This window comes from Scardinius erythrophthalmus (genome assembly GCF_964197995.2).
Source record: "Scardinius erythrophthalmus genome assembly, chromosome: 6".
Lineage (NCBI taxonomy): Eukaryota > Metazoa > Chordata > Actinopteri > Cypriniformes > Leuciscidae > Scardinius > Scardinius erythrophthalmus.
Window position 1 is genome coordinate 3,122,886 of NC_138226.1, and position 16,794 is coordinate 3,139,679.

A 16,794-nucleotide genomic window follows, 5' to 3' on the forward strand; every position below is an offset into this window, starting at 1 on the left:
AAATATTTGGTAACACTATTTTACAGTGTCCTTGTTACATATGTTACATGTACTTACCATAGTATTAACAGTTAATTATGCATAATTACATGCAACTAACCCTCAACCAAACCCTAATCCTACCCTAACCCTATAGTAAGTACTTGCAGTTGCTTAATATTACTCACTACTTAAATATATAATTACACTGTAACTATGACACTTACAAAATACAGTGTAACCAAATATTTTTATTTACTTTGCATACATATATATATATATTGGTTTCTTAATTATTTTTATTTTTTTTCCAGTAAAAAACATTAAAATATATTGTTATTAAGCTTATTTTTTTTCTCAATAAAAGTTTACTATATATTTTGTATATAACATTTTAACATTTTTGTATTTTAAATATTCAGAGTGGAAGTAAATCTATTTAAATTTTTAAGTTCATCAAATTTTTTGTTAATTTTGGTCCTTGAATGCAAAATGTTTATACCTCGTTTGCTTTTGGATAATGACCAACTGTAACTGTGCATTATGCCACTAATGACATTTGAGTGTAGATACTTTTGTGAGATCATTATATACAAATATTTGACAGATTCAAGTATCCCAGAGAACATTTGCGACGAGCTCAATGTCTTTCCCTCTCTCCTGCCGCTCAGGATCTACATCTCTCATGTTTTCAGACGTGTGTGTGTGAATTGTAGTCACGTACTGTATCTGACTGTAATGGTTTCTGTGTATGAGTGTCAGAGCTCAGAGCGTTCGATTAAAACTGTGGCAGGGGGCCGCACTCATTTCTGACGCACCATTTTGATGTTTCCAGAATGAAAAACTGCAGCAACCCATAATGACTGTCATTTCAGACTTCAAACAGGAGCCGGGAAGCAATCCGACAGCCCTTTTTCCCTTTCCACCTCCAGTAGCGAGAGGGAAGATAAAAGGAAACAGGCAGACGAGAGGAGTGAATTTCATGCTTTTCTGATCACAGTGTGTTTCTGATCCGTGCGTTTCTGATCCGTGTGTCAGCAGAGCACAACTCTCCTCTTCTGTTCCGGAGGTACAATCCCATTCATTGTTTTCCAAAAAAACATTGAATTTTAGCAATAATTTACAAAGCTTTCAAGACAAATGTAACATGAGTTTCTTCAGTGATGATATATGCTTATGTTGATCCAAAAGACACTTCCCATAATCCTCAGCTGAGAGTGACCAATCAGAGTAGATGCTTTGGCCAGTTGCACTCCCATGAAGCATTGCGAATGAAAAAAATGTATATTTGAGCAAATTGTAGGCATGCACATATATATATATATATATATATATATATATATATATATATATATATATATATATATATATATACATACAGTGAGGAAAATAAGTATTTGAACACCCTGCCATTTTTGCAAGTTCTCCCACTTAGAAATCATGGAGGGGTCTGAAATTGTCATCATAGGTGCATGTCCACTGCGAGAGGCATAATCAAAAAAAAAAATCCAGAAATCACAATGTATGATTTTTTAACTATTTATTTGTGTGATACAGCTGCAAATAAGTATTTGAACACCTGAGAAAATCAATGTTAATATTTGGTACAGTAGCCTTTGTTTGCAATTACAGAGGTCAAACGTTTCCTGTAGTTTTTCACCAGGTTTGCACACACTGCAGGAGGGATTTTGGCCCACTCCTCCACACAGATCTTCTCTAGATCAGTCAGGTTTCTGGGCTGTCGCTGAGAAACACTGAGTTTGAGCTCCCTCCAAAGATTTTCTATTGGGTTTAGTTCTGGAGACTGGCTAGGCCACGCCAGAACCTTGATATGCTTCTTACAGAGCCACTCCTTGGTTATCCTGGCTGTGTGCTTCGGGTCATTGTCATGTTGGAAGACCCAGCCTCGACCCATCTTCAATGCTCTAACTGAGGGAAGGAGGTTGTTCCCCAAAATCTCGCAATACATGGCCCCGGTCATCCTCTCCTTAATACAGTGCAGTCGCTCTGTCCCATGTGCAGAAAAACACCCCCAAAGCATGATGCTACCCCCCCCATGCTTCACAGTAGGGATGGTGTTCGGGATGGCACTCATCATTCTTCTTCCTCCAAACACGTTTAGTGGAATTATGACCAAAAAGTTCTATTTTGGTCTCATCTGACCACATGACTTTCTCCCATGATCATCCAAATGGTCATTGGCAAACTTAAGACGGGCCTTGACATGTGCTGGTTTAAGCAGGGGAACCTTCCGTGCCATGCATGATTTCAAACCATGACATCTTAGTGTATTACCAACAGTAACCTTGGAAACGGTGATCCCAGCTCTTTTCAGGTCATTGACCAGCTCCTCCCGTGTAGTTCTGGGCTGATTTCTCACCTTTCTTAGGATCATTGAGACCCCACGAGGTGAGATCTTGCATGGAGCCCCAGTCCGAGGGAGATTGACAGTCATGTTTAGCTTCTTCCATTTTCTAATGATTGCTCCAACAGTGGACCTTTTTTCACCAAGCTGCTTGGCAATTTCCCCGTAGCCCTTTCCAGCCTTGTGGAGGTGTACAATTTTGTCTCTAGTGTCTTTGGACAGCTCTTTGGTCTTGGCCATGTTAGTAGTTGGATTCTTACTGATTGTATGGGGTGGACAGGTGTCTTTATGCAGCTAACGACCTCAAACAGGTGCATCTAATTTAGCATAATAAATGGAGTGGAGGTGGACATTTTAAAGGCAGACTAACAGGTCTTTGAGAGTCAGAATTCTAGCTGATAGACAGGTGTTCAAATACTTATTTGCAGCTGTATCATACAAATAAATAGTTAAAAAATCATATATTGTGATTTCTGGAATTTTTTTTTTAGATTATGTCTCTCACAGTGGACATGCACCTACGATGACAATTTCAGACCCCTCCATGATTTCCAAGTGGGAGAACTTGCAAAATAGCAGGGTGTTCAAATACTTATTTTCCTCACTGTATATATATATATATATATATATATATATATATATATATATATATATATATATATATATATATATATATATGTATATATATATATATATATATATATGTATATATATATATATATATATATGTATATATATATATATATATATTTATATATATATATATATATATATATATATATATATATATATATATATATTAAGCAGCACAACTGTTGATTGACACTGATAATAAATCATCATATTAGAATGATTCCTGAATAAATAACAATTTACCGTATTTACATAGAAAACAGTTATTTTTCATTCTAATAATATTTCAGAATATTTCATATTTCAATATTTCATGTTTTTACTGTATTTTTGATCAAATAAATGCAGGCTTGATGAGCAAAAGAGACTTCTTTCAAATACATTAAAAATAGTATTGTTACCAAACTTTTGACTGTGTGTGTGTGTGTGTGTGTGTGTATACAGAAATGTATATATAATATATAAGTATAATAATATACATACACACACATATACAGGTGAAACTCTGTGAAACATGTACTGATTACTGAAGTTAACAGAAGAATAGCTTTTTTATTGTTAGTAATATTTCAAGTTAAACACACACTGATTGAAGCAACTTCGGTATACTTAATTATCTATGCATCGTTGTTTAGAAAAATCAAATGTGAGTATCAATTATGATCCATCAGGAAAAATTTGAATATTGTGCAAAAGTTCATTTATTTCAGTTATTCAACTTAAAAGGTGAAACTAATATATTATATAGACTCATTACATGATGTTACCTGATACCTGATGTTTTTACCAGAAGCCCCAGACCAGCTTTGAGTCTTGTTGAGAATTGTTCCACATGATGCAATTCAAACCCAAACTCACCTTTACATCTAGAGATTATCTTGCAGTTGAACTCTGTGTAACTTTGAGAAACTCAGAAAAAACAGCAAATATATGATGCAATATGACCACATCAGTATATAGAGCTTAATATGGATTTCTTTGATTTTTGTATTTAGAAAAATTAAAATTCATATTTGTGAATCATGAGGTGCGTCCCAATTGGTGTTCTTGCAAGTATGCACTATTCAATGCCGTTTTGTGGAATGTGTGATTAGTGTGTTTTTTTTTGTTCCCAAACTGTCACCCCCCTTTTGAGAATGGACATTAAAATGCACTATTCAAGCTTAAATGGTTGTAATTCAAGAACGCTTTGGAGTATAGACCTAAGTTTGGTCTTGTTTTCCAGGGAAAAAAATAGCAGATTATTGCTGAAATGAAAGCACTTCAAAAAATGTAAGTATGAAAAAGTTATGGAAGTTTAAATTTACATTAAATCAAATTTGCCTTGTTTTATGTTTTGTTGTCCTTGTGTTACTGTACTTTATGTATTTTATGAAATGTGATTTAATGTATTGTTGATTGTTTTATGTAGTCTATCTGACGTCACACCTGCCCAGGGACTACAGTTGAAAATTAGCCAAGTTGGCTAAACTGGCACATTTACATAAATGTTTATTAATGTGCACTGTCCCTGTAACTTTAAACTGTATAAATAAAAAAAATATAATTTAATATTTGTTCTTTTATATAAAATATATATTTTACAAAATATTTTTACTATAAAATTACTATAAAATCAAAGCCATATATCTAATGAAGTTGTGTTCTAAATTTGAAGTTGATTTCACAACAATTGAAGTTCCCATGAGATTTTGTTCAGGCGTAATACCAGAAATAGCCACCGGGTGACATTGAATTCCATTGAATTTAATTGTATGCATTCTGCCATAACAAATTAATAAATTTCTGTCCAAATAACACTTCTGTCACAAAATATGGAACCTTGAGACTCAGACCTTTCTGACAATATGTGTTTTGTCAAGATTAGAAAAGATTTTGATCATAAATTATGAAACATAATGATGCCCAAAAGGGGAGGAGCCTGATAAAATAATTTAGAGTACTGTTTCTATGGTAACGCAATGTCCAATTTCAGGATGAATTCTGAGATCATAAGCTTTCAAATGATACCTAATTTATGATAACTACTAAAATATGTAATGTAAAAAAAAAAGCGATAAAAAATATGAAAACTAACGTTTCAATTATTAAAAGTGTGTGTGTCAACTTTTTGTGAAAGGTCAAAACTGTAGATTTTTTGAGGTGCACTCTTGTCATAAATTCATCTATTTCTGTTCCTACATAATTTCTAACAAAAAACAGTGGTAAAATATCTATTTACCTTTCCAACGATATATAGTTTGTCATGATTAGGTTAGGATTTAATTGTAATATATTGAAGTAGGTGACAGTTAAAGGTATAGCGGAGGATTTTTTACTTCCGGGTGGATCACCTATACTATTGGTCCTCCTAATTGTCAATCATTCTGGTGAATCAATCAACCTTTTCAAAAAGTGGAGAGGGCGGGTCTTATCTAAAATTCGGAAAGATCCGCCACTATATCTTTAAGGGGTTAAATGGACTCCGACTTTGAACGACAAAATAACCGTATAAAATTCATACACTACACGGATGAGTACACAGTGCACAGTATACGTGTTTAGTGTGTTATTTGGGACACAACTATAATGTGCTACTTGTTATGCAGATGATATCAGGGGGAGGGACAATCTCATTCTAGACAGCATTTGATTGGTCGAATATTTCAGGACGAGTCCTCAACATCTTTGCTCCATTTTTCCGAGAGAGAAAAACAGAGTTTATCCGCTAAAAGGATTTCGGTGTCAAACTACAGTTTTGATATGACGGGGTTTAAACTTTCATGCTCTCTGTATATAAACCCATGTCTGCTTTTATTTTTAAAGGTGTTGAATTCAGGAGAAGTGGAGCGGACGTGTTCATGATGAACTCTGGGATCTTCCTGCTGGCTGACTGTTATTTTAAGACCGTCTTCTTATTGATAGAAGACAGCGCTTCATCAGCTGAATTATTCAGCGTTCAGGGTTACCGTACCTGACGCCCTACAGGTGCTGAGATGGGTCAAACCTCCCTCTGTCCTCCATCATATGAGACTTCAGACACATCTGATTCCAAAGATGAGTAATATTTCAGTCGTTTCATGCTGATGTTCGTTTATACATTAGTTTTATTTCATTAGATATGAAATGGCAACATGACAAAAATATGGATCTTAGCACACCATGTTGAAGTTGATATATTTGATAGAAATATATAATGGCAAAATAAGTAATCTGCGTCAACAGGGTGTAATTCATCCAAAAACAACAATTTTGTCATCATTTACTCGACCTATTTGTATGAACCTGAAAAATCAGCTTCATGCTTTACAGGGTGAATACTGTAAATGATGACAAACAATTCCTTTAATAATCAAACCCAAAATGTCTGGCCTTCACTGTTTGTCTGTGGGATAAACAGATGGTAAATATAATTGTATTTGTAATTTGCTTACAATAATTGAAGGGACAGTTCACCTGGTGTTAAAATCAACATGAAACACTGTTCGCAACGTATTTTACTTCCATTATAAGATGTGTTTTCATTGAAACCAAATGTTAAAATAAATAAAGTATATCAGAACTTGATTTTATCCATCAGGAATTGATTGGATTGTAAAAATTGTGAAGGGAAGTTATTTCAGAGGCAGAGCAAGTCATTACATTTTGATTAAAGATTAAGAAGACAAACATTAGTTTTCTTCAGAATAAGGTGCACTGATGAATTGTGCACAATAACACCTAAGACTTAATAAGAGATATGTGTTATGAAAAGTTCATTTTGATTTCATGTTGACTTTGAAGTGCTCAATGGAGAAATGTTCACATGGACGTCCCTGTTCTATGATTTGAGATGATCGATATTCTCACAAAGCTTGTGAGAATATGAAAACATGCATTACCAGCAAGCATGAGAAGAACAGAGAAAAAGCAAGAGAGTTTCAGAAAGACGGCTTGTGCTTTTCAACAGATTGAGCTGCAGTCCTGAGTGGCATCTGTCACAGTGATGATTGACAGCTGTCACTCATTATCTATGGACAGTGAAAGGGTCATGGGCGGATCCACGCGCTCCGTTTAACGTCTCTGTGGCGGCACCGATAACGTTACTGTAAACATATTTATAATCTCCCAAAACTCAGATCCAAAGCACGCACATCTACAGCAAAGCAAAATGTTGCTCAAATTGGGTGATCAACAAGGAAAATTATAAAAAGGGGGAAAGTCGGCGCACCACGACTCCAAAAATGTGAAAAATGTAATTGTTTAGACTCACACACAGGTGGGAACGCTTCAAGTACATAGACTCTTCGTCAGACGATTCAAAGTTAAACACATCACGCCTTTATACTCACAGGTGACAAAAAAAAGATACCAATTATCACCCAAGAGAGCAAAGATAATGCATATTAAATGTGAAAGTCAAATTAAACATTCAAAATTAATATCAATTCAAATAGTGATACCTGCATAAACCAACAACAAACTCAAGAGCAAATCTTAAAGATACGGACGAATATCAAATTCAATGAATCCCCCATAGATGCCATAGTATCTAGTGTGTAAATCCAGAAGGTTTCACGTTAATTCACGATGAGATATTCGTCCGTTTCTTTAAGATTTGCTCTTGATTTTGTTTTTGGCTTATGCAGGTATTTGAATTGATATTAATTTTGTATGTTTAATTTGACTTTCACATTTAATATGCATTATCTTTGTATTTTTCTTTGTTCTCTTGGGTGATAATTGGTATCTTTTTTTTGTGTGTGTGTGTGTGTGTGTGTGTGGGGGGGGGGGGGGGGGTCACCTGTGTGTATAAAGGCGTGGTGTGTTTAAAGTGTAACTCTCGCCAAAATGCAATCTTTTTGTGAATCTACCCGAGGCAAACTTTCATGTAAAAGCATAATTAGGATGGAAACGCCACTTTTAAGTTTGACTGTATTTTCGTATTGAGTCAAATTGCCTTTTGAATGGGAGCGCTTGGGCACTTCTATGATCGCATCAAATATCTCTATTTTTAAACACTAAGAAGGCTCGACACAACATGAAACTGTGCTGGAAGTCTCAGTATCACCAGCGGCTCTACACATGAACTCCAGCATTGAGAACATTGTTTGTGTAACACAGAGTTTACTAAAAATAAATATTTTGATCAACTCACTGTCTCTGTGTCCGCCGGCATTTTGACAGTCAAAACTAGTCGATCTCCGAATGCGAATGAACTGACTCTGAATTTTAGTATTGTCTCTTATATGAGGATCCTTTTTCAAATACAAGGTCAATATTGATTTTCACAAAACAAAACAACAAATTATCCATGAATTTATATGGAACTGAGCTTTAGGAGCTTTCCATCTTTACTCTCCTCCCTGTTACATTGCATTCGCTCTAACTTTTAATTGTCTGACGAAGAGCCTACGTGCACGAAGCTATCGAGTCTATCATTACATTTTTCACATTTTTGGAGTCGTGGTGTGCCGACTTTTTAATCTCCCAAAACTATCATCAACTTTTTCAATGAATAGTGACCTTTTTTTTCAAATAAATATTATCTAAACACAAAGGAATAATCTACCCAAAAACAAAAATGCTCTTATTGTTTACTCACCCTCAAACAGGGTTATTATCGATGACTAAAACTAAAACATAAAAAAAACAAAAACATTTTCATTACTTGAAATAAAATAAACATTAACTGTAATAAAATACAGGCAACATTTCTAAATTTCATTTAAAGTACTAAAATAACTGAAGTAGCACTGAAATAAAATGAATAAAACTAAATAGACACTTAAAAAAAACTACAACTATTGAAAATGAAAAAAAAAATGATTCAAACTAATTCAAATTGATTAAAAACTCTAGAACTATACTTATAAATAAATTAGATTAAATAACATAAAACTATAGTAGTATATTAATAATACTTAAATAACACAGGTTCTAAACCCATATTTTGTTATTTCTACTGTCGAACAATGAATTGTTTTATGCATGAAGATTCTTCATTAATTCTCCTTTTTTATTCCATGTTTGCCAGGTTTGTACTTAGTACTAATATAGTAAGACAGTGAGATTTAAAGATCAAATCAATATACCGCTTATTAATGATGCATACTATGTACAGGCAAGCTGATGAACCCAGAATATAAACTCAACACGCAGTTTCTCGTTATTCGTTTTTCCATGAAAACCATTATGAAGAAAACGCTTCACCAATTAGCACATTGCATTCATATTCTAGACTCATCTGCTCACCTGTATCTTGCATGATCATCAGTAAGGTGTAAACTCAATTTGATCTTTTAATATCAGTGTTTTAGTACATTAAGGCACTTTAAGTGTTTTTGATGCAGTAGGATGATCACAAGTGCCCAAAACTTGCATTTTGTTCACATATTTTTTTCTTTTTCTTCATTTCGAGGTCTAAATAGTTGTGGATTGAAACAGATGGAAGTTCTACGGGCATCTCCATGCCAGTCACATGACTGAAAACTATGAACACGTCTTGGGAGCGTCATGAGGGTGAGTAAAGAATGACAGAATGTCCATTTTTGGGTGAAAGTCGCTTTAAATTCAGCTCTTTAAATCTCAGCATATGCAAATAAAAACCCATATTGTTCATGATTAGCATCTATTAAAGTCATTTATAATCCAATCCAACAGTTTCAACGCTGTGCTCTTCGTGTGTCTGTGCTGAAAGGCGTTTGAGGCGTCCCGTCGTAAGGCCTCCTCAGACGGTGGTGACTCTCATCACCACTTCTCTAGGTTTGGTGGTGTTCGTGCCGACGGGACTCGGCGAGCTCCGGGGCTCGTGTGGCCGAAGATGGCTGAATAAATAGCGAAGGTTATACGGACAGTGTTGTTCAGGCAGAGCCGGGCCGTCGGTGCCTGTGGGGTCCTGTGTGGTGCCGTCGGTCACGTCGGTCACGTCGAGCGCTGGCGTCCCAGCAGAAGCCATGAGTGAAGACGGTGACGGAGAGACGTCCACTCTCACCGGCTCCCTCTGGTGGAGCAGCGAACGCTTCAGTTCCTCGCTCTTCTTCACCTCCTCGCTGTCTCTCTTTTTGTCGTAATTTAAAACTTTCCACTGCTGATTGACGGCCTGCCAGCGATGGAATATGCGGAAGACGGACCGGCCCTCGTGGACGATTAGAGCTGTGGAGAGATTGATTCGGGGTTATGTTTCTGCAATGTTTTTCGTGATTCATGACTGAACAACAAAGTTTAGGGGCCCTATTTTAACGATCTAAGCGCATGGTCTAAAGCGCACGGCGCAAGTGCACTTGCGTGAATCCACTTTTGCTAGTTTAACGACAGGAAAAATTATCGCCGCATGGTCTAAAAGGGTTGTCTCTATTCTCTTAATGAGTAATGGGTGTGTTTTGGGCGTAACGTGCAATTAATCAATCAAGAGTGTAATTTCACACTCCTTTTAAAAGCCAGTTGCGCTCGCGCCTTGGCGGATTCGCTATTTACATGGTGGATTTTGCAAGCGGAAAAACTAAACGCTTCTCTAGCGAGGAACGGATCTGCTCATAAGCTTGGTTAAAGTGCGAGCAGAACATCTACGGGACAAAGTGTATGTGTGTTGTGGACCCACCTATAGGCGCACATTCCTAACGCGCTCTTTAAATAACAAAAAAATACTGCATCATTGACTTTAGACCAGGTTTCAGTTGGTCAAAGGCTCAGTCTTTTTCATTTGCCTCAAAATAGTAACGCGCCAACAATGCGCCTGAACACACCTTGTTTTCAGACCAGCACGCCCAGGGGCGAACAAATGGGCGCAAATGTATTTGCTATTTAAACAACATGGCACAGGACGTAAAAATGATAACTGCGTCGGGCTGAAGCTAGCAAAAAACACTTGCGTCGCGCCTGGCGCTGCATTGCACCGGGTGTAAGATAGGGCCCTAAAGGGTCACATAACTGAGATAAAGAAAATTATAACACTTAAGGTCTCATTTGTTAACATTAGTTAATGCATTAACTAGCACGATCTATCATTACCACGGTATAAAATGTCTATCGTTAGAGATTTTGCTATAGCGCGGTATGTAAATATATAGCACTATTGACACTTCAGAGTGATGAAATGCATGAGTGAGAATATAAGCGGGATGTGCTTGATGTTAAAAAGAGTTATTAGTGCAATATATCCTATCCTGAAAAGGAAAAAGGAAAGTGTGCGCACAGGAAGCTGCCTCTCTTAGAAGGCGAACGCGAATTTTGAATGCGCTCAATGTTAAAAAGTGTTATTAAACACAATAACCAGTGAAAAAAAACTTGGGAATTCGGTTCTCTTTCACGTCTTATTGCACTTGAATGGTCGAATACATGCAAAGTTATAGGCAGTTCTTCCCTCTAAAAGCAATCAGAGGCAGTCAGTGGTAAATTGAGTGAGAAAAATATACACATGTATTTAAAAATACTTGAATAATAATATGAGTTTGAGTTAATGATGACTACATTAGTATTGTTAAGTGAACTTTTGCTTTAAATCCTGTATTCTGCTCTAATGACTGATGAATAGGACACAATCTCTCCTGCTGCCGCATGTTTTATATGCCATTTGCTCAAAAACAAACAAACTGAATCATTCATCCGCTGATTTCTTTTGCTTTTTTACTTCTCCTTCTGTTTACGCTCATATGTGACCGTATGTATTTAATATTCTATAAAATCTGTGTGGATGTAAATTCGCTACACTCACTGGGACTGAGACTCAATCATTAAAATGGACCAGATAATATTACATACTGTATTAATGCATGATATAATATTTAAAAGTTGCTACATATGTTCTTTTTCCTTTAGATTTGACTCCCGCTGTATTAGATTCATGGTCACAGGTGCATTGTGAGTCACAGAAGAAGATTAAATGAGGTATGGGTTCTTTACAGACCCAGTTTCAAGGTTTTTCTGCTTTTAAAACACTTATACTGTCTGTGGATTTCTTTAAAAGAGTTTGTAGTAAAATTCTCCTTCATCTTTTCTTATAAATATATTTATTGTACTAAGAAAACTATAACTTTCAGAAAGCAGTGAAACTTCCCCAGTGAAAAAAAGAGCTGAACTAAACTGTATAAACGACTTATTATGACTGAATATATCTTTCATTTAAACCTTAACTTGACCTCTGACCCCAAGCAGAACCGCACGTACCGATGCAGATGACGTCCATGAAGCCGTACATCCCGTAACAGATCTGAAAGAGCAGGTCTTGCCGTTGCCATTTGGCCGAAGGGCTGAGAGACGACCACACGAGCCACGAGATGCTGGCGATGAGGAAGAGGGAACCCAAGATGGCCGCCGCTATCTGGACCTTCTCTATGACGGTGAGGGAAATCGCTTGCCACTTCATTAAAAGACAAAGACGGAGAGAGAAAGGTGTTTCAGTTCTATTGTATCTCACTATTTAGGATTGAGATCCAGTTCTTATTCAAAACTATATGTGACCATGAACCACAAAACAAGTCACATTGGTCAGTTTTTTTAAATTGAGATGTATACATCATCTGAAAGCTGAATAAATAAGCTTTCCATTGATGTATGGTTTGTTAGGATAGGACAATATTTGGTCGAGATACAACTATTGTAAATCTGGAATCTGAGGGTGCAAAAAAATCTAAACATTGAGAAAATCTCCTTTAAAGTTGTTCATTTATGTTGGCGATTGTGCTGCATTCACTCACAAAAATAAATGTTTTATATATTTACGGTAGGAAATTTACTAAATATCGTCATGGAACATGATCTTTACTTAATATCCTAATGATTTTTGGCATAAAAGAAAAATCAATAATTTTGACCCATACAATGTATTGTTGGCTATTGCCACAGATATACCCGTGCGACTCGAGACTGGTGACGTGATCCAGGGTCACAAATGATTCAAATGAACTCGTTCTCTATAAAAGTTGGGTTTGAATTGGTCTAATGACACAGAATGATTCTTGATTCACTAAACCTCAGTGACGATGTGTAGTTACAGACACACATTTGGAGTTTTATTGTTTGTAATGTTGTTTATAAATGCACTTTAGTTAAAACAATATAGTACGACCAAACAGTATTGTTCTTGTTTAGTGTAGTACCGTTTAGTTTGGGGTTTTTTATTGATTATTTTCAGCAAGGACACATTAAATTGATCAAACGTGAGAGCAAAGAAATTTTTAATGTCACTAAAGATTTTTTTATCTCAAATAAATGCTTTTCAAGTTTCTATTCATTAACAAAAATGTATCACAGTTTCCACAAAAAAAAAAGTATTAAGCAGTTTAAGCTGTTTTCAACATTGATAATAAACATAAATGTTTCTCGATCATCAAATCATCAAGATTTCTGGAGGATCATGTGACTCTGAAGAGAAGACTGGAGTAATGATGCTCAAAGTTTAGCTTTGATCCCAGGAATAAATTACATATTACTATGGATTTACATAGAAAACTGTATTTTTGATCAAATAATTTATCAAATAATAATAATTTTGAGTAGAATAATTAAGAATCAAAACCGTTACTATACTAATTCAGGTCTAATTTTGTAAACAGTCTTCAGTCTTGTAGTGGTTTTGTGTAGTTGCATCATTTAAAGGGGTGGTTGATTATGATTTGACTTTTCTAACTTGATTATGATTTGACTTTTCTAACTTTAGTTAGTGTGTAATGTTGCTGTTTGAGCATAAACAACATCTGCAAAGTTACAACGCTCAAAGTTCAAAGCAAAGGGAGATATTTGCTTTTAAAGAAATCGCTTTTTAAGGACTACAACAAACGGCTGGTAGAGACTACACCACATTCCTCCCGGGTTAGTGACATCACCAACCCTAGAATTTACATAAACCCCGCCCCCTGAACACGGTTTATAGATTATCATGACAGAATATGCTAATCAATGACTAGAAGATAACTACACATAAGCTTCATAAATTCATCAACTAACCATTCAGAAATGTCCTGTTGCTTCTACATGTTGTCACTTCTTTTTGAGTCTCTCCATCATTGTCTGACTCCGGTTTGAACATAAAAAGCTAAAAGTTTTTGAAATTTTCAGTGCATGTCTGTGTGAGGTAAAAGGACACAAGCTCTTGAAGCTCCGCCCCCTGTGCCAGGAGCAGCAGCTCATTTGCATTTAAAGGGACACACACAAAAACACCCTCAAAAAGTGACAATTTTAACATGCTATATAAAAATATCTGTGGGGTATTTTGAGCTAAAACTTCACACACGCACTCTGGGGACATCAGAGACTTATTTTACATCTTGTGAAAAGACATTATACCAGCTCTTTAATACGTGTTGTACCTGCAGTGGGTTCTTGGTGCTGATGGCGATCACCTGATACTTGTAGTAACAGAGTTCACAGGTCCACGAGCCTCTTTCACTGATCCACTTGATGAGACACGGCTGATGAGTGCTGCGAACGGACCCGCTGCAGCGACACGGGCTCAGCAGCTCGCCCTGACACACACACACACACACACACACACACACACACACACATGAGACTCTCAGTAAAAACACCATTACTTGAGCATCCAGAGAAGAGAATGAAGGAATATTAACCCAGTAAAGCCTGACATGAACCTGACATCCTCAGACTCAAGGATGAAAAAACATCAGAATTTTATTCAGAGGCCCAAAATATGCAGTTTGGTGCAGATACTGATATTTATATGGCCAAAAAGTAAGATGAAATTCTGATGCTCACTTGTAATGTAAATCAATGAGAACATACAATCCATATAAATATAAGCTGTCACTCTATATCTCCAATAATCTTAGTAAGATGATATTTAAATGCTTAGTTTTATGATGAAATATCAATATCTGTAGTTTTAAAACTTATAGTGCAATGCTATACAATGATGATTGACAGATGAACAAAGAAACGTTCCTAAAAAGCATTGATCATATTTTAGACTCATATTTTAACATGATTTTTCTAAAAAAAAAATAAAAAAAATGTATGGATATTAATCCAGTAAAAATAATTTGCGTCATTCTAGTAAGTGTTCATCTTAAAATATTAATGACAACATAAAAGTTATTCATATGTTTACTTTATAAAAATTAGTTTTCACAGAAAACTGAAGACATGAACCATGAGCATAACATTTTTACAATAAAAAAGACATTTTACCTTCTAAAAAAGTATAAACTATCAATCAGACGACAGAAGACATGTAGTAGATTGTGTGCAACAGGCTTTTCAGCGACGTTTTGATCATTTAGAGCCCTTAGAAATTCTTAGTTTGTTATAAATATGTTTTTAAAAAGTCTTTTTATCTACGCCTTTTCAATACCCAGCGCTTTTTATCATCTATTTATTTTTCAGTGTTTTATCTTGGTTTTAGACAGTTCAGACATAATGAAAAATGAATTGACTATTTCAGAATTAATAATTTATCTTCCTCATGGACACTGTATGAATTTTAAAATTGGATAAAGAGAACTAAAGCCCAACATTCATTCATTCAGAGTGACTTTTTAACTGCGCTACACATGGTAAACTGCAGAAGCGCTGTGATTCTGTGAAATAAACAAACTAACAGATTGACACTGCTGTTCATGCTGTGTTTGGATATTTAAAGGAATAGTGCACTAAAAATACAAATGTCAGGTAGATTGTGAGAATCTCCAGGTGAAGAATCACTGATTTATTTCAACTGCACAGAAGTGTCTTAAATATCCGTTAAAAACAAACTAAACTCTCCTTTTGTGTTCTGCAGAAGACGGAAAGTCACGCAGGTTTGGAACAACATGAGGGAGAGTAAACAATGACAGAAATTTCATTTTTTTGGTGAACTACAATACTGTTCAAAAGTCTGGGGTCAGTGCTATTTTATTAAAGGGTTAGTTCACCCAAAAATGAAAATTCTGACAGTAATTACTCTCCCTCATGTTGTTCCAACCGCGTAAGACCTTCGTTCATCTTCGGAACACAAATTAAGATATTTTTGATGAAATCTGAGCCATGTCTCACTCCTCCATAGGCTGCTATGTGACCGAAACTTGCTGGCCCAGAAAAGTTATTAAAGAGATCGTTAATATAGTCCAAGTGACTCCAGTGGCTCAATCTTAAGTATATCAAGCGACGAGAATACTTTTTGTGCGCAAAAACAAACAAAAATAACGACTTTATTCCACTATTCATTTCCTTCTCTCTGGACCTCTAGTTGGTTCGCGTAGTGTTTTTGCGCAGCGCGTCTGTGTTGCACGTCACAACGTAGGCTCACTATTGGCCGACGCCGGTCATGTGTGTGATGCGTGATGACGTGCAACACAGACGCGCAGCGCAAAAACACTACGAGGCCCAGAGAGAAGGAAATGAAAAGTGGAATAAAGTCGTTATTTTTGTTTGTTTTTGCGCACAAAAAGTATTCTCGTCACTTGATATACTTAAGATTGAGCCACTGGAGTCACTTGGACTATATTAACGATCTCTTTAATAACTTTTCTGGGCCAGCAAGTTTCGGTCACATAGCAGCCTATGGAGGAGTGAGACATGGCTCAGATTTCATCAAAAATATCTTAATTTGTGTTCCGAAGATGAACGAAGGTCTTACGCGGTTGGAACAACATGAGGGTGAGTAATTACTGACAGAATTTTCATTTTTGGGTGAACTAACCCTTTAACTCTTTCCCCGCCATTGACGGAATTTTCTGGCTTTCCGTGTTTTCACTGTTATACGGTAGGGGGCGCTATTACATATCTCCTGAACGAATACTGAATCTCCCGATCAAAACACTGTCGAAGAAGAGACAGAAACAAGTGACGATTTTCATGATTTTCTCATCTTTATATTCAAAGTGTTGCTTTTTTATGAAACTTACCCATATTACATTTATTTACTT

At 35.9% G+C, this 16,794-nt stretch overlaps 1 protein-coding gene across 1 annotated transcript in view; it reads right to left on the reverse strand.

Annotated features, from left to right (window-relative positions):
- Positions 1–9,488: 9,488 nt before the first annotated feature.
- LOC308691947 (E3 ubiquitin-protein ligase MARCHF4-like) overlaps positions 9,489–16,794 on the reverse strand; it is a 32,074-nt gene continuing 24,768 nt past the window's right edge. Inside the window, exons 2-4 of the mRNA XM_081367554.1 lie at positions 14,242–14,397; positions 12,101–12,293; positions 9,489–10,090 (exon numbers count right to left, since the gene is read on the reverse strand). Of these exons, the coding sequence (XP_081223680.1) occupies positions 9,666–10,090; positions 12,101–12,293; positions 14,242–14,397 (774 nt within the window). The 3' untranslated portion in view covers positions 9,489–9,665. The remainder of the gene's footprint in view (positions 10,091–12,100; positions 12,294–14,241; positions 14,398–16,794) is intronic.